A 19370-nucleotide genomic window follows, 5' to 3' on the forward strand; every position below is an offset into this window, starting at 1 on the left:
CCCCATACTGTCATAAAAACAAGAAAAATCAATGCAGAAAGTTAATCTCATTTGTAGTTTAAAAACAAAAAAAAGTTAGAAAATTAAAAAATAAAGTTCCCAAAGTAACTGTTACTTAATGATACAGTATACATACATTAAAGCAGAAATATAGTCTAATTCAGGATCTTATCCCACAAGGAGATGAGAACCTTCAATTCGTTGGGCTAATTAATTCTACAAAATCCCATACTGTGTGTGCTTAAAACAACCAAATTATAGTTGCTGTAGGAAGCAAAACTTTTAATTTCTGACAACTGTTTATATTCTTCTGTAACAATGCAGAGATTTTTGTATCTATAGTTTAACATTAATATACACATTCAAAACAGTAAAGTTATGCCATGTTTTCATTTACATATTTTCTTTACTCCACAACTGCTGCCTCCAACAGAGGCACTGTCACTCTGGTACAATCTTGCAAGATACTAAGGAACTCCAGTGAATACTGAAAACAAAGAGTTGACAGTACTCACATTTCACAAGAAGTACTTAGCACTTTGCAGTTATCAGGCCCTTGCTCTGGGCACTTTCTTGCAATACCACATTGATACCTGTTAAATACCCCATTACATAACTGTACCACCTTGGGACATTACTCTTTCCACACTCCATTCACAACAAAACTATCCTGGTCCACATCCACTTGCTTCTTCCTCCACTTTTACTCAGACTGTGCTCTGATCATTTACTGTCATCACCTCTATCAGTGATTATTATGGAATCAATAATCCAGTAACGGTTTACAGCTTATAACAGCATGGAAACCTCAAAGCAGACTGAGGCATGCCACTATTACTTTATATACAATTTTTTTAAGCCACATTTTAACTCATTTCAACATACTAGAATGTGAAGGTGGATAACCACTGCCAGAACACCACACAGAATCCCCTAAAGTCAACCACAGGTTCAGGTAATCGTGATCTCATTTTTACAACATAAATGCATAATTTCCGTACTGGTTTTTGATGACAGGACCACAGACTTTAAAAGAGGAAACAATTACAGTTATTAGAACTTCACCCAAGCATGAGATTTAATCTCGGGGGATAGATTTGCCAATGGCTGTGGGGGTCTCAATAGAGACAAAATTGCTCTGGAGGGGAAAAAAAACCCACCAATGATGACATTAGTCAACAAGAGAGACTGGGCTTTGTCTTCTGTCCGGCATAAAAGCCAAGTACAAGGAATCCATTTTCCCTGCCCCCTCTTCTTAATTACAAAAAAAATACAATAATTTTGTTTCTTTCTTTGCAAAACAGCTTTTACATACTTTAGAAACTTTCTTTCCAGCGCAATAATGCTGATTGCAGTAGTAGGAAGGGAGGGGGAGAGAGCTTTTTATAACAAAAGTAGACTTTAAGAATGAATACGTATCTGGGACAAAAGTCATTTCTCCCCTGCCCACCCAGCTCAAATTAAATTAGATTGTTTTATTAAAACCATCAATCTCTTACATTTCCATAGCTGCTTTCATCTCAAAAGTTCTCAAAGCATTTTTCAAATTTTATACATGCAAGAATCACTTCACTATTGAAATATGGCCACCTGGTGCACAACACATTGCATGGCACTGGGAGAAGGAGAAACTTTAAGCAACAAATCAAGGTAAACTCCTGTGCCACAAGGTCCACACAAAGCAGACACAATCTCACTTTTATTTGTTAATTGCAAAACATGTTCTGGGCACTGAACACATAAAATGAAGGCAGTCTTTCGACTGAAAAGCCTACCATCTACAAAAAAGAAGCCTGGATGTGCCAGGAAGTCCATAGGAAGGAATAACTTGGACTTTTTCCACAATGAGAAGAAGTGGATAAAAGAAAAAAATAAATAAGTTTTGTACAAAAACAAAACATACCTCACAAACAGTAAACTGATGGAAACTCAGCTTTTTTCACAAAAATTTGACGAACAAGTTGACCCTACTGAGATTAAAACGCAAGTATTTCAAATCTGATGCTCATACCCCTGAGGAACCCGTCTCCCCAAATACAAAAGCATGCTCAACAGCACTGTTTTTAAAACTTTCCTCTTTCATCCATTCCTTTTCCTTCATTATTCACCCACTCTTCTTGTGTTGTCACATTCACACACACATATTAGTTTGCCTGGTAACAGCAACCCCAATGCTGGTAATTACAATCTAATGCAGAACTAGTCAGGTTGGGTTTGAAACAGAGATCATAATTCAAATTGGGAGCTGACAATAATCATTTGATGTTCACTTGAAGAGATTAGATAGGCTGTGCAAGAACATTTTGGTAGAAGTACTGATAAGAAGATGGGAAATAAGAATTATTGGTATTTACTCTGTGTGCAATGCTTATGGAAGCAAACTGTTTAAAGGGAACACTTCAAAATGGCTATTTAATCTGAATTTTACAGAAAGCACTGAAAACATATTCTAACAGAATGCACAGTATCTTTGCCATCATATCTATCCTATGGGTTGTTCAAATCTTTCTTTGCAGGAATTCTCACTCAGTTTTGCTCCATTACAAGCTGTGATCCACAGTACATAATGCATTCAAGAATCCAGCTGGAAATTACCACTGAAGAACATCTGTCCTTGCTCTTCAGCTTGCCAGGCTTGCCTAAGGGATCCAAGATAGAAAATAACTAGCTGCCACACAAAAAAACAAACTTTTATTCTATTTATGGGCTTTAACGCCAATGGAAATTTGGAGCTTCAGTGTGTTTTCTTTGTTAGATGACATTTTTGGAAGACATGTTGCATATCTTATTTAAAACTATTCTTTTATTTTACCATCTGTGATCTTGTTTAAAAAATAAGCACTTCTAACAAAGGATACATGAGTATCTGTAAGGTAAAAAAAACAGGAGGAAAGAAGAAACACTCAGGAAAGTAGGCCCATTCCGCCTTCAAGTGAAACTAGCTGCATTTGTATATAGAATCCCAACTTATTTCTAATAAAAGTACTGTATCATATAGCATATAATTATATCTAGCAGCTTCTAACTGAGGGCAGTCTCCAAATCAAGTTACAGGATGTGTGTGCGCATGAATACAGCGGAAACTTGCTAATTCACAATGATGACTGGGAGACTATTGTGAATTACTAAATAGTACCATTTAGCAAATGAACACATTCACCACTACCAAAAATGCTACTTTGAAAAATGTACTTTGTTAATTTGTTTTGATAACTGCAATTTTAATTAAAATATTTTATATTGTAAATAAAATGTACTACATTTTAAGAAAGTAACAAGCTCTTAACATAAGACATCACTATATTGTTGTTTATCTTAACAGCACCTAACAGATAAAAATCTTGATCACTGCCCCAAACTGCCTACAAACTAATTTCAGAGCAGCAAAAGGGGCAGGGGTGACAGATTATGTAGTTATTCAGTGAATGCTAGTACACAGCATGACAGAACAAAGAAATTTTGTTTTTTAGCCCACCACAATGAATGAACAAGCAGCAGACTTAGTTGGCAAGTCTACAGTGCTTGGTTATTAAATGTTTCCTGAGACGTTTTGAATTTTTGTAGCAAATAGCCAAGTGTAGTTTTGCTGTACATCAGCAATTACGTACACACACACAAAACAGCTCCTGATTAGTAGTAGCACATTTGACATGTAAACATAAAACCAATCTTGTTTAGAATTTACATTTAAGATGCAGGGAGAAGTACTTAAATGATAATAAAAACCACAACTTTAGAATCAAAATGTGCAGTATATTGACATACATACACACACATCTAGATAGATAGATAGATAGATAGAATGAGCATTGCACAAGTAATCATATTTCTGACAGTGTTCCAACTATACCCAGAAAAGCGTGTGATTACACAGTATAACTCCAAAGATCAAGAGTTGCTGGTCTTATCCTTCTTTATATCCATAAACCCATAAAAAATAAGGAAAAATCTTCTGGATTTGTTCTCTACTATTATTCCAAGTTAAAGCACAGAGTTTAGGATTTTGTTGGATTTGTAGCTCCCTGCAGGAAAACCATAAACTCCAAGTCTATAAACTAGCAGCAATAACAACAAAAAAGGTGGGGGAGAGCACAGGATAACAAAGACCTCAGACCAGAAGACCTGCGTGCACACAAAAAACTGGTCATACAGTCAAACCAAGATATTTTATATACATACATTATAATGAAAATGAAACTAATGCATAATAAAAATTATGTTCAAACACTGAAATTATGATACAAATGAAAACACCAGGGAAATTCCATGTCAAGGCCACTGCTCTATTTTTAAAATCTCCCACTATACCTATGTAACAGAGAGACCTCATGATTACCCCGACCTTTATGTTGCAATTCCTAGGCAACACAGGAGGCGTTTAGAATGGATTTAGGAGTAACAACATGCAGTTTCCTTGCTTTTGCTTATTTGTTATATGACCTTAAGGTAAAAATGCAGGTGCGTGCATGTTAATACCCAGTATCATGGTTCCCACATCTTTAATTAGTTTACAAGTTAAGTCAGACAGTATTTACAAACGTAAAAAACACACATAACATTTGACCTTTTATGGGGCGGGGGAAGAATCCTCACAAACACACTGCTTTTAATTGAAAAGTAGTTGTTTTGCTTCAGTTACAGATGCTACTTAGTCTCTGCCATGTAATGTACAAGACAACAGAGCAAACTGCTTACTGTTTAAGAAGTACAAACACTATCAAGGCTGTAGACAACAAAATGTCTACAAAGACATCTAAGGAAGAATGAAACATTGGAGGAAGGGGCAGAAGAGTTAGGCCATGTTTGAGTTCTGAGTGACTATGGACCCTATGCACTGTCTCATTATTGGGGTCACTACATTTAGGCTGACCCTATACATTTATCATAAAGATCCTGCCTTGCAAGCAAACACTGCCCTCTTGTGCACTATAATGTCCAGTAGAAAAGGCTGCATTTTGTTTCTTTTTAAAAAAGCAAGCAACGTGTTTTATACCAGCAACCTCCTTTACCTCTTCTTTATACATTCATATCTGTACTCAAAACCAAAAATCATACACTTTGTTTTATTTAAAAATTCAGTAAAGTTATTCCTCCAAGTTGCCATACAAAATGTTAGGCACTAGCAGACTACTGTAAATTTTTTTTTATTCTAAATTTTAATTTTGAGAGAGAAGGCATTCAGTTTAAAAATAAAGTTGAAATTGTTTATTAGACAGTTTTAGAAGTGCAACTATTGCACATGTAAGCCATTTATAAGCATGCTGGATATAAGAACCTTAGTGTGCATGTTAGAAAACAATTAAAGTACTAGCAACTAAGAGAAATGTTTGAACCCTTTCAGACAAGTAGAATATTTCATAAGTGCCAACCACTATGCAGCTTCAGAAAATAAATTACCTCTTCCTCACCCAGAGTCCTAGCTCTTCCATTTTTAATCTCCATGTTATACGTTCACACCACCCACTAGGCTCGTTACAACGACCACCCTCAACTCAAGCTGGTGGGTGGCCAAGGGTCCTCCCAGAGTTTACCAGCAGTGGTTGTTTAACTGACCAGAATGGTTGCTATTGAGCAATGAAAGGCACTCTTTTCACCAAGGAAGAACACACTGCCCCCATAGCATTATTAACCTCTACTAGTCCAAGAAGCAAAAGGCCTACGTTCAAATTTAGGTGTCTCACATGGCTTGGGGAGAACTTTGCCATTAGGCTACTGGAGTAACACCCTTTGTAACATGTATATGAAAATGTAATCAGAAACACTCATTTAGACAAGAGAAAGCTTTTACGGCAGTGACAAAGAACTACTTTTCCTGTTCACTAACTGGACTTTTATGTATCAGTATTCAAACATCCAATTTCATGATAACAGTCAGTGGAGAGTTACAATTAAGTACTGTTCCCCAATAGGCAGAGTTAAAAAATATGGTGGATGGATTGCAGCATATGCAAGTAGATTTACGACAACCTGCTCAGTAATTATAACAACTTATTATATGTACATTTGTACTACTATTATTTTAAAAAAAAAAGTTAAAACACAACATTGAATATGTATTCTTAAAAGGAACATCTTTCCCTCCCAAGCAGGCTCTAGTTCCCCTGATGGGGGTACAAGAACCCAAATGTTTTCCCTCCTAAAATACTCCCACTGAAGGCCAATTGTTCCTCTATCATCTTGCAAGTAGATTTACGACAACCTGCTCAGTAATTATAACAACTTATTATATGTACATTTGTACTACTATTATTTAAAAAAAAAAGTTAAAACACAACATTGAATATGTATTCTTAAAAGGAACATCTTTCCCTCCCAAGCAGGCTCTAGTTCCCCTGATGGGGGTACAAGAACCCAAATGTTTTCCCTCCTAAAATACTCCCACTGAAGGCCAATTGTTCCTCTATCATCTTGAGGAAGTACAACTGGATGGCTCTTTCAGGATACATCCAGTGCCACACCTTACTCTGCCAAAGAGCAGTTTGCTAAAGTGGATGCTGTAGAGCAGCAACGGTTCGCCTTCCTTTCTTGGTCCTCATCCCCATAGGGACTGAGCATCTTTTGCTATCTTTGCAGCCCATATGGTAAGAACAGTAGGACCAGAGATCAAATCTCTGATGATAGCAGTCTTGCAAAATTCTACTTGTCCACTAATTTGCAGTAAAATACGTATCAATTTTATCATCAAAGATGAGCAAGCAGGTTTTGTACTAAAAAGTCAGCACATTTTCATTGCAATTTTGCAAGGCTGATGGGCCCTATAAGCTTATGTGCATAGATATTAACTATATCTTACAACAAACTAACCAAAACAAACATTTTGTAACAACAACAACAAAAGTACTGCTGTATTAATCTTACAAATAATCTCTAGCTGACCAAATCTGAACCTTGGTATTATGCCCATGTTTCCCTTGATCTCCCTAGACTGTTTTCATTGTAGTCATTTGCATCTGCAAGACATGCTTTTGCTATGCTCATTTCCCCCTCCCCAAGCTCTTGCGCGAGTTCAAAAGTCCTGGCCCCTTCAATGTATCAGGTATGAATTAATACCCTTCCTTAAGAGAACTCAGCAGCAAAGTGGAAACAGACACTTGCAAGCCAGCCTTCTTTGAAAGGAACTGCTGGGACAAATGGTGACAATGAAGCTCTGGTTATGAAGTAAACAGGTCAAAGGTTCAGACAGGCATAAGGATTATGAAACAAGTTTGCCAAAATTTCCCCTGCAGGTTTAGACAACCAGGGTCAAGCAGTAACTTTCCAATTAAAACCCTATAAGACTACTCTGTCCTTTGAACTTCAGAGGGGAAAAAACAACAAAATCTATTCTTTAAATGTTCTTTGAGAAGTCATCTCAGTTCGTTCAAAATCAAGCAGATAAAGGGCATCTGAAAACTACTTACCTAAAATAAACAATTCACTATTCCTCACTGTATGCATGCAAGGTTGAAGGGCAGCTAGGGTGACGTAATCATGTTCTTCTGTATTAGTGTGCTGACCCTTTGTAGGGCATGAAATTAACCAACAGCAAGTAAGAAATCTGCTACTGGTTAAACTACTTTGCTACGCAAAGTGGTCTTAAAATGAAATATGGGGATTGAATTTCTTCTAGAAGATTAACTTCCATAACCGCTCTGCAGGTTTCCCCTACTGCTGAACTCATTCGAAAAACCATTCAGCATCCTACTGGATGTATAGGCCTTTTAGAGTACAACACACACATGTATGAGCCCCACTCCTTTGAGGAAGATAATGACAGCTTCATGAAAATCTATAAAGCTCATTGTCAATACCAAAACAAAACCACAAGACAAGCAGCAGCATTAGACAGACTCGCCCACATTGAGTAAAATCCCTCAATGGCCTAAACTTGTCTATCAAGATTCAAAAAACACTCTGTACCCCCACCACATGTCTGTCAAGTGGCATGACCTCAGTATTGAAAACAAGCATGAGCTGGTCAAGGAGAGAGTGAATTACTCCTGGAATTGCCCTCTCACTCCAGTCACAGGGCCCTTTTGCTATGTGTGAACCTGGCAAGGAAATAGATGCTGCAATTGTAGAGAGAAACATACAATGTGTAAAATGGCAGGGAGTTGCTCGATTACCTATGTGAGATGGAATTTTAGTCATGTAATTTTGTGACGAGCTTTTTGCTGTTTGTGATACAAGCTAAAGAATGCACCTTAAGACTGAGTTCTTCAGGGCTTTGATTCTTTGTTTAGTAACCTTCATCTATTGCAAATTACCCTACAGCTTTTCCAATGCTACATGAATAATAAAGAGACCATTATCAAGCATCTTTACAACTAAATGGCCAAACAGCAGTGGTGGCCTTGGTTATATGACAAGCAACCTTCCCACTACAGAAAAGAAAGGGGAACTATACAAATCAGTCTTATTGTATGCAAAAATCACTTTTAACCATGTTCATGTACTATTTTCAAAAGTAAAGGCTAAGTAGTGCTTGTACAATGACTGAGGCCATGTCTACATCTAAAATTTTGCAGCGCTGGTTGTTACAGCTGTATTAGTACAGCTGTATAGGGCCAGCGCTGCAGAGTGGCCACACTTACAGCAACCAGCGCTGCAAGTGGTGTTAGATGTGGCCACACTGCAGCGCTGTTGGGCGGCTTCAAGGGGGGTTCCGGGACGAGAGAGCAAACCGGGAAAGGAAACCAGCTTCGCCGCGGTTTGCTCTCGCATTCCCGGAGCCACCCAGCAAACCGCAGGGAAGGAGACCTGCTTGCTCGGGGTTCCGGGACCGAGAGAAACCGGGAACGCCGCGGTTTGCTCTCTCGGTCCCGGAGCCAGCCAGCAAACCGCAGGGAAGGAGACCTCTGCTCGGGGTTCCGGGACCGAGAGAGCAAACCGGGAACGCCGCGGTTTGCTCTCTCGGTCCCGGAGCCACCCAGCAAACCGCAGGGAAGGAGACCTGCTTGCTCGGGGTTCCGGGACCGAGAGAGCAAACCGCGGCGAAGCTGGTTTCCTTTCCCGGTTTGCTCTCTCGGTCCCGGAACCCCGAGCAAGCAGGTCTCCTTCCCTGCGGTTTGCTGGGTGGCTCCGGGACGAGAGCAAACCGCGGCGTTCCCGGTTTGCTCTCTCGGTCCCGGAACCCCGAGCAAGCAGGTCTCCTTCCCTGCGGTTTGCTGGCTGGCTCCGGGACCGAGAGAGCAAACCGCGGCGTTCCCGGTTTGCTCTCTCGGTCCCGGAACCCCGAGCAAGCAGGTCTCCTTCCCTGCGGTTTGCTGGGTGGCTCCGGGACCGAGAGAGCAAACCGGGAAAGGAAACCAGCTTGATTACCAGAGGCTTCTCCTTCCACGGAGGTCAAGAAAAGCGCTGGTAACTGTCTACATTGGATTACCAGCGCTGGATCACCAGCGCTGGATCCTCTACACCCGAGACAAAACGGGAGTACGGCCAGCGCTGCAAACAGGGAGTTGCAGCGCTGGTGGTGCCCTGCAGATGTGTACACCTTCAAAGTTGCAGCGCTGTAACTCCCTCACAGCGCTGCAACTTTCTGATGTAGACAAGCCCTGAGGAAGTAATAGCAGCAGCCGTTCAGTGCTCAACAACCGAAAGGCAGTCTGAGATTTTACTGCCCATAGGGAGCCCTGACAAGCATATCACTTGTCTCTCATCTCTATCATATATAACTGTGTGTTGCAATATAGATGTGAAGTTCCACTTTTATCATGACACCCACAAGAAGCATGTCAAAGACATTTTTAAAATATATTTAAACTGTGCATTTTAATACAGATTGAATCCAGTGCATAAGTTTTCAGAGTAGTATCATGCCCATATTGCTGTAACTCACCCAACATCCTCAAACTATTGTATTTGTTGCCTTTTAGTTCCACCATTGTCTGAAATTAGACAGTAATTTTTTTTCAGTGCAGAGATTATTTCTTATTTATAATGTGAGGCACCTAGCATACAAGTGGGCACTGGAAGATAAGTTATAACCATTGCAGCAACACTGTACAGGAAAATAAACTAACTGTAAGTGAAATCCATGGTATACTCCTCAGCATGCAGTTACTCAGAATGCCTTACCACTTCACTGCTGGGGTCTATGGTCTGAGAACGAACTAATATTGTTGAGGCATAAGTAAAATTAAGATCTAAAAGTAATTAAGAAGTCTAACTGGAAAAACCTTGACTATAACCTTCCAACTAAAACCTGAAAAATGCATCATAGCTGGAACTAACGTCTTCTATTCCTAGCATGTAGGAATAGAAATGTAAAATTAAGATCTAAAAAGTAATTAAGAAGTCTAACTGGAAAAACCTTGACTATAACCTTCCAACTAAAACCTGAAAAATGCATCATAGCTGGAACTAACGTCTTCTATTCCTAGCATGTAGGTAAAATATTCTTTGATTTAAAACTCGATATGTTTTGCTCTCAAGGGCAAGCTCTATAAAAAGAAAGATGCAACCACACAGAATGAATTATGACTTCCATCTTCCATTTCTCTTTTTATTTGGTTACTGCTCAAATATTCTGCATTTATTTAAACCAAGGTTTCATCTCCAATGACGTTTCTTTTATGTTGTCATGAAAAGTATTTGCAAGGTCAATGACGCCCTGCATAACAGGAGGAATAGGCAAGAATACAGGATTCAGCTATGAAAGCCCTCTTTCAAATAATTAGCGAGATTCATCCTTTAAAATCATGTCGTGTTGTTTCAATCAGCCCTTTAAAGAGCGGCTGCCACCCAGAGAAAACTTTCGAACAGAATATATTAAATAATAAAACAAATAATACTTTGGGCCTATATAACATCTTTCACCTAGGAATCTCTAAGTAGTTTACAAACATTAAGCTTCACAATCTCCTTGTGAGATTGTCTGTAGAATGGGTATAACAATATCTATATCTATTCATCTGTCCTATGTCTGAGGTATTTAAAGATATTTGCATTTAAACTGGTCTTTCTCCTGCTACCTAATCCTACAGTGAGGTCAATTTTTAAAGTATATGATGTTTTATAAAGCACTCGCACAAAAGTACCTTAGTGTTTCCAACTATCATAATTTTATAACATGTCTCACAAGAGTCATTGTTTTACTTAAAGCCTGGAGTTCCACACTTACAAGAGAATCTCAGCTTTAATTTAAAAAAAAAAAATAAGAAAGTCACTATGCTCCATAGTTGCAGGGAAAAGATTGAAAGATTGAACACTAAAGGCACAAAAAATAGAAGGCAGATAAAAACAATCAAAAATGTTTTTGTTTTTTTAAATCTGAGGATTTCTGAACAGCTAGAATTGGCAACACTGGTACCTATGGACTGAACCATTTTAAACATTAATTACTAAATAAATCAGATGTTATTTGGGCCCTGATCCACTAGGGCTATGCACAGGCCCACTAGCACAGGTCAGATTACAGAAATTGTAATTGTTATATTTGGCCAATATTGACAGTCGGGAGCAAACAATCACAGTTTCTTTTAAAAACCAACAGAAAAGAAAAATGATAACTCTAAGCTATCGATTAATAGGTAAGGGAGTGTGATTTTTAAACACTGCACAGATTATGAAAACTATTTTCTTCTAGTCACCTCCTAAGTACTCCTCGTGAGATAACAGTTCCAGAGAAAGTCTGGTTATCTCAGATCTTAGTAGTTTCCCCACAGAGAGCAAAGCTTAAATGAAAGTTTCTACACAGAGACCTTAACAAGAACTGTCCTGCTCACAGGAACAAACTTAGTTCCCTATAAAGTCAATAATCAGTACTTCTGTAAATTATCAGTCACCTTTGCTGTGAAACAAAGCACAACTGTGGACTAAATGCAGCTAATAGTCGCCCTCTTCCTGTAACTGCAGAGTAACAAAACAGATGAACTGAACTGCAGAGGATTTTACTGGTGATGAACTCAAGCAATACATAATTTCTATTAATCTATCCAGGATGATACACATACAAGTAGGTATTATGGTTGTGTGCATCACTGGCACCATTTGCAAGTAGCAGATCTGTTAAAAAAGTGTTTTTCCAGTGGAATCTATGAAGTCAGTTAGAAGGTTCCCATTCCAGCTCCCAGGAAACAGGTGACGACATCGTAAAACTGCCCCACTAACTGGTTCTCTGTCTGGCAATTTGAAAAGAGAGTAAGGACAGAAAGAACCCAGGAGTACTTGTGAAATGTACTAATCTCCCCTCTGAAAAAGGTCCCTATAGGTTAGCAATAAGAATCATTGACTGGATCACGGTGAGATAAGCTATCACTGTGGCCGCTCATGTTGTACCTTATATCCATAGAATAGCAGTCTTCAGGGCTGGCACCTTTCATGAGCAATTAAATCACTTTTTTAAAGTGTGTATATTTGTTTTTAGGGGGGTTTTTTTCATATGCTAGCATCACCATGCCACATAAATGTATGATTCCTCAGGGTAGAATATTTCTTTCCTGTGCCAATTTCTTTTAAAGTTTTGCGTCTCAAGGAGCATCAACTTAAGCTACATATCTAGGTAACATGAAACAAGAGATTTATATACACCAATATTTACAAATATTAAAGGAACAACTATATACAAGAAAAACATGGAAACACTTAAATAATACATGCAAAAATAAACCTAATACTAATCTAAATCTCAAAATAACTTCTCTCCAGCACTTACTAATAAATGTTTGGGTTTACAACAATGGACCTTTGAGCAATTTAAACCACAAACTTCCAGATCAATGACATAAAAGCACACTGAAGAAAACCTAAAGTTCTACAAGGGTTAGAAGATGCAGTGATCTCAAATTCCTTCACTTCAGAGTACACACTGAGCTGAAGTCGCAAAGAATCCTGTGGCACCTTATAGACTAACAGACGTTTTGGAGCATGAGCTTTCGTGGGTGAATACCCACTTCCTCAGATGCATGTCACATGCATCTGAGGAAGTGGGTATTCACCCACGAAAGCTCATGCTCCAAAACGTCTGTTAGTCTATAAGGTGCCACAGGATTCTTTGCTGCTTTTACAGATCCAGACTAACACGGCTACCCTCTGATACTTGAGCTGAAGTCAAAATTCCATCGTCATCAGACTAAGTTCCCCTTCCAACACTTTTCTGACCATCTTCAAGTCTCCATCCTAAAGCCTGTCCCCCAAATAATATAAAAGATTGGGTTAGAAGAAGTTACCATAATGACTGCTGACACCACTACCTGTTTTCAATAATGCAGACACATTTAGTTTTTAATTTTAAAACTATGTAAGTATCTATGCAAATTAACAGAAATTCTTAGGCTCAAGCATAATTTGCTCGTGAAGGCCTCAATGCCGTTTTACAGCAGGAAAAAAATCTTTATACATGCTAAACATGATTTAAGACCTGTTCACAGGGTGGAAGATTTTCTCCCTGCCTCCCCACTCCAAATGTGAATTTATTTAAAAATGGGCTGCTGGAATAAGTCGAAGTCTCCCTTACCTCAAATTTGCTTTCAAGGAAAACATTTTAAAAGAACTGAAATGTATACACTACTTCTAATGCTATAGTCTGACAAATGTTAAGAACATCTCAATCTAGGTAGGAGTTTTGCATCTTAATTTCTAGAAAGTATATATGAACACTTCAGCAGCAGCACTGCCAACCTCTGACAATTTAAATGAGGGAGAGTTCAAGAAATTTGAGAGAGAAATTGTAACTATGTCCATTAATATTGTCACATCCTCTCCATCAATAAAGAAATGTTTAAAAAACACACGCAAAACTGACTGGTTCACATACAGTTTTTTATCGATAAAAATATTTTGTTGACAGGTGTGAATTTTTGCTGAAAGTTATATCAATATGAGCCCTGGTGTGGATGTAGTTATATCAGTGTGAGGTCGTCTTTAGCATAGCTTACTCCTTTTCCACTACAGGAATAAGCTCTCTTGACTCCACACAGGGCAAGGCTACACTTTTGCTAGCACAGTAACGTTGTGGGGGTGTAACTTTTCATGACATTGTTATACTGGCAAAAGCCCTAGTACAGAAGTATAACAAAAAAAAGGTATTTGCTGGTACTGTATAAATTCATGTCTCCACTAGAAGGATTTGGGTCAACATGAGAGGGGGCAACTTCCAGCTCTTAACCCTCCCACCACACACAAGACAAACTTTCCTTCTTTATATTTCAAACTCCCCCACCCCGCCCGCTCTCTGCATCCTCGGAAATGATACCCACATGCACCCAGTGGAGGTGAGACCCCCAAACACCCCCGATTCACTTCTCCCTTGAAAGCATTTCCCTGACATGGGCGGGGGAGAAGCCCACGCCCTCCAGAGTCACAATCTCTCTCAGGGACCTGTCGCCCCCCCGCCCCTTACCGCCAATGATGGTCCGGATGAGGGAGGCGTGTCCCGGACAGTCCACCAGGGTGAGCTGGAGCTCGCCGGGGCCGGGGCCCAGGTGCGGTGGCAGCGGGGTGCGGAGGCAGGAGAAGCCCAGGTCCAGGGTGATGCCCCGAGCTCGGCTCTGCGGGGCCCGGTCGAAGGCGGCGCGGTGGAACCGGTGTGTGAGGGCAGGGCCCAGCGCCCCGTCTTGCCGCTGTCGATGTGCCCATGGACCCCCACGTTCACATGCCTCCTGGGGCGCTGGGCCCCGGGGCAGCGACAGCAGCGGAACGGCCATGGCTACACTGTTCCCTTCGCACACCCCGGTCCCGCTCCCAATAGTGCCCCGCGCAACACGGCTTCCGCGGCGACCGTTCCGGCTGTCTCCGCGTTCCGCCCTCTCTGGGGAGAAAGGGAACGTCCAGCACCCGGGCGGGTGGGGTGTCATCCACATTAGTCACGTAACAAGGCCGGGGTGGTTGAGGACATGTCGCGCAGAGGGGCCCAGTGCTTGTTCTTTGCTAAAGCTAACAGTGGGCTGTGTTCTGTACCAGACCCAGAAAACCTGACTGCTGCCTCACAGAGTTTGCAATCAAAACCAAACAACTCCCAGAAGAACTCATGGGGAACCTCAGATATACTGTAAGTACTACACTACAGCACCTATTCCGTAGCTGTGCAAAATACATACCCACTACATGTAGACACACAGTATAAATTGCACACAATACGCGCTGCTATATACACAGATCCACACTATACATACAGCAGCATACACACAGCATAGTACAAATCTGAAGGGATGTTAGGAGGGTGCCCACAATGAACAAAATCAGACTTATGGTTATTGGTGTAAACATGCGTCTTTGATTTAAAAAAAAAGAGAGTAAAAGGTCCAGGACTCATCCATAGTCACTACATTCATTTTTTGGTATGTTAAATCCCCATCATCAACTTTTCATATTTGTCTCTTGACTTATTAGCCCTCTAGGGCAGGAATCGTCTTTTCATGTTTTTACAGCACCAAGCACACTGCTGGACTCTTTGACACTATCATTATATAAATGCTTATTAATAACAAGCAACTGTACGAGTTTATTCAGTTTCTCTCTGTAGTAGATAGTACCACTACCTGCCCACTGAATTGTTCATGCTTTAACCTGCCATGGTGACTGAGTTGCATTCATAAAGTTTGGAGCAAGCTCTACTATAGCGTTTTAGAATGTATAAAACTGAATGGGAAGTGAGTCATGCTAGTGTACCAAGACCATCAGAGAAACTCATTGCTAAGGTACAGAAGGGAAGTTAAACATATCAGCTACCAATCCTCCAGGGAATTATTTGTAGTAATCCCTTAGGTGCTGAAATTCTTTCATCATTTACATTTTATTTTATTGTGCACCATGCTCATTTTTTACTACAGGACTGTTGATGGGTACTAAGCTGCACACATTGGTTTGCTATCTAAACTATTTTTAAGGAACATCTCACTGTGATGTATCTAAGAGCCTCAGGCTGATGACATTTAATGCTGGTTGGGATTTTTTAGAATAAATATGGATAGATTTGTTTTGGAAAAAAAAATCCATGTTTAAAAAAAAAGTCAATTTTTGAGCAAATCAATCTCACCAGACTCCTTTTATTCTGGATTACTAATTTCTGGATTTTTACAAAGGTTCCTAATTGAAAATAATTTATATAGAATGTATTTTACTTAACTGATTAGAAACATACCTGTAAGCAGTCATGAGAAGTTGTCCATACAACGCTTCACAAGAGAAAATAAACTTCCCGCAGGAAGGAAAAGGGTTGGATAAACATCCAAAATACAGCATGTCAAAGAGAAGAGACAAATTTATCCCTTGTGTAAGTCCATGATAGAGATACCCCTTGGCAAGGGCTCCTCTGTTCTTCTTTGCAAACATTTCTCACCTCAGCCCTAACAAACACACTACACCAAACACCTCATACAGAATATTTATTCATAAAGAGTAACATGTAAGGAATCTATGGAAAGCTCACAACTCGTCAAGACTCAATCATTGCAAGATGTGTATATGGGTAAATTTAAGGAATACTGGATTTATACTGAAAGTATGCTTTAAGGACTTGGAGCAGAAATTAGCCACCAAGACTTAGTATGTCTCAGGGATAGGGTGACCAGACAGCAAGTGTGAAAAATCGGGATGAGGGTGGGGGGGTAATAGGAGTCTAATAAGAAAAAGCCCCAAATATCAGGACTGTCCTTATAAAATCGGGACTCTGGTCACCCTACTCAGGGATGACCCATTGGAGCAAGGAGTTGTCACCCCTCCCTAGTCAGCGGTGAGTTAATGTGAGGTTCTATTGTCTACCCTTGCCACAATCCAGAACGGTCAATGGAAAACCATCAAAGAATTGCAAACACTCACAACGCCTTGGAGATGAAAAGGAACGTTATAGAAGGCAGGAGATCGCCCTGGCTATGAATAAAGACAAAAGATTGTTTCAGTATAAGGCCTGGTCAACACGGGGGGCAGGGGATATATCTGTGGCTGGTCTACACTAAGCGTTTAAACCAAATTTAGCAGCGTTAAACCGATTTAACCCTGCACCCATCCACACAACAAGGCCCTTAATATCGATATAAAGGGCTCTTTAAACCGGCTTCTGTACTCCTCCCCAACGAGAGGAGTAGCGCTGAAATCAGTATTGTGATGTCAGATTAGGGTTAGTGTGGCCACAAATTGACGGTATTGGCCTATGGGCGGTATCCCACAATGCACCATTGTGAGCACTCTGGAAAGCAATCTGAACTCGGATGCACTGGCCAGGTAGACAGGAAAAGCCCCACAAACTTTTGAATTGCATTTCCTGTTTGCCCAGCGTGGAGCTCTGATCAGCACAGGTGGTGATGCAATCCCAAATCCAAAAAGTGCTCCAGCATGGACCGTACGGGAGATACTGATCTGATCGCTGTGTGGGGAGACAAATCTGTTCTATCTGAGCTCCGTTACAGAAGACAAAATGACAAAGCATTTGAAAAAAATCTCCAGGCTATGATACAGAGTCCACAGCACAGTGCTGTGTGACAAGCATAACAGAAAGCCAAAGAATCAAATGGATGCTCATGGAGGGAGGGAGAGGGGACTGAGGACTCCAGCTATCCCACAGTCCCCGCAGTCTCTGAAAAGTATTGCATTCTTGGCTGAGCTCCCAATGCCTGTAGGGTCAAACACGTTGTCTGGGATGGTTCAGGGTATATCTTCAATTTACTCCCCCTCCCCTCCCCATGAAAGAAAAGGGAAAAAATCGTTTCTTGACTTTTTTCAATGTCACCCTATGTCTGCTGCATGCTGCTGGTAGATGCGGTGCTGCGGCACTAAACAGCAGCATGCTCTCCCCTCCGCCCCCCTCCCCGGTGGCAGACGGTACAGTACAAAAGGAATGATAGCTGTCCTCGTCATCATCCCGTAGTGCTCCTGGCTGGCCTCAGGTGAGGTCGGCCAGGGGCGCCTGGGTAAAATAGGATGACTCCTGGTTATTCCCGGCAGATGGTACAGAACAGCTGGTAACCGTCCTCATCATAGCAACTGGGGGCTGAGCTCCATCAGCCCTCTGCTTTCATGTCTAAAGAAAAGATTCTGTACTGCCTGGACTATCATAGCAGCGGGAGGCTGGGCTCCTCTCCCTCCCACCGTTTAATGTCCCGCCTGGCTGCCTCCCCCTCATTTCTCTCACTAAAAAGGCGCCTCCCCCTCATTTTATCTCACTAAAAAGTCAGTGTTTCTTATTCCTGCATTCTTTATTACTTCATCACACAAATGGGAGACACTGCCACAGTAGCCCAGGAAGGTTGGGGGAGAAGGGAAGCAACAGGTGGGGTTGTTGCGGGGCACCCCCTAGAATGGCATGCAGCTCATCATTTCTGCGGGATCTGACACGGAGCGGCTGTGCTCTCTGGTTCTCAGATACACTGGCTCTCTAGTACACTTGCCCCATATTCTAGGCAGGACTGACTATTTTTAGATAAAACATAAAGGGGGAAATGACCCAGGGCATCATTCCCATTTTTGTCTTTGCGCCCCCGGCCGACCTAAGCGAAGGCCAGCCAGGAGCACCCATGACAGCAGCAGATGGTATAGAACGACTGATAACCATCATCTCATCGCCAATTTACAATGGCACAGCAGACAGTACAGAATGACTGGTAACCGTCTCTGCTACCTTACAAAGGCAAATGAATGCTGCTGTGTAGCACTGCAGTACCGCCTCTGTCAGCAGCATCCAGTGCACATACGGTAACAGTGACAAAAGGCAAAACAGGCTCCATGGTTGCCATGCTATGGCGTCTGCCACGGCAATCCAGGGAAAAAGGGCGTAAAATGATTGTCTGCCGTTGCTTTCACAGAGGAAGGAATGAGTGACGACATTTACCCAGAATCACCCGCGACACTGTTTTTGCACCATCATGCTTTAGTATCTCAACCCAGAATTCCAATGGGTGGGGGAGACTGCAGGAACTATGGGATAGCTACCCACAGTGCAATGCTCCAGAAATCGATGCTAGCCTCGGTACATGGACGCACACCGCCGAATTATTGTGCTTTGTGTGGCCACATGCACTCGACTTTATATAATCTGTTTTACAAACCGGTTTATGTAAAATCGGAATAATCCTGTAGTGTAGACGAACCCTCAGATACACAACTTCAGCTACGAGAATAGTGTAGCTGAAGTCGATGTATCTTAGATCAACTTATGATCACTTACTTCGCGTCCTCACAGCGCAAGACTGACAGCCACCACTCCCCATTGACTTTGCCTCTGCCTCTCGCCAAGCTGGAGTTCAGTAGTCAACGGTTGAGTGATCGGGGATCGATTTATCGCATGTACACTACACGCAATAAATCGATCCCTGATAGATCAATCGCTATCCACTGATCTGGTGAGTAGTGTAGACGTACCCTAAGAATGTAGCGAAAGGTATTCTGTATCCATTCACTGAGAAACCCCATTGGGAGCAAGGAGCTTTCATGAATGTGTGGATCCTGGTTCTTGTAAA

The 19370-nt window shown here is 41.1% G+C and overlaps 1 protein-coding gene across 1 annotated transcript in view; it reads right to left on the minus strand.

Moving 5' to 3' along the window:
• The window catches only part of EEFSEC (eukaryotic elongation factor, selenocysteine-tRNA specific), a 185562-nt gene extending 170922 nt beyond the window's left edge, over positions 1–14640 (minus strand). Inside the window, exon 1 of the mRNA XM_030568824.1 lies at positions 14321–14640. Coding sequence (XP_030424684.1) covers positions 14321–14624 — 304 coding nt within the window. The 5' untranslated portion in view covers positions 14625–14640. The remainder of the gene's footprint in view (positions 1–14320) is intronic.
• Positions 14641–19370: the final 4730 nt, after the last annotated feature.

This window comes from Gopherus evgoodei, chromosome 7 (genome assembly GCF_007399415.2).
Source record: "Gopherus evgoodei ecotype Sinaloan lineage chromosome 7, rGopEvg1_v1.p, whole genome shotgun sequence".
Taxonomy (NCBI): domain Eukaryota; kingdom Metazoa; phylum Chordata; order Testudines; family Testudinidae; genus Gopherus; species Gopherus evgoodei.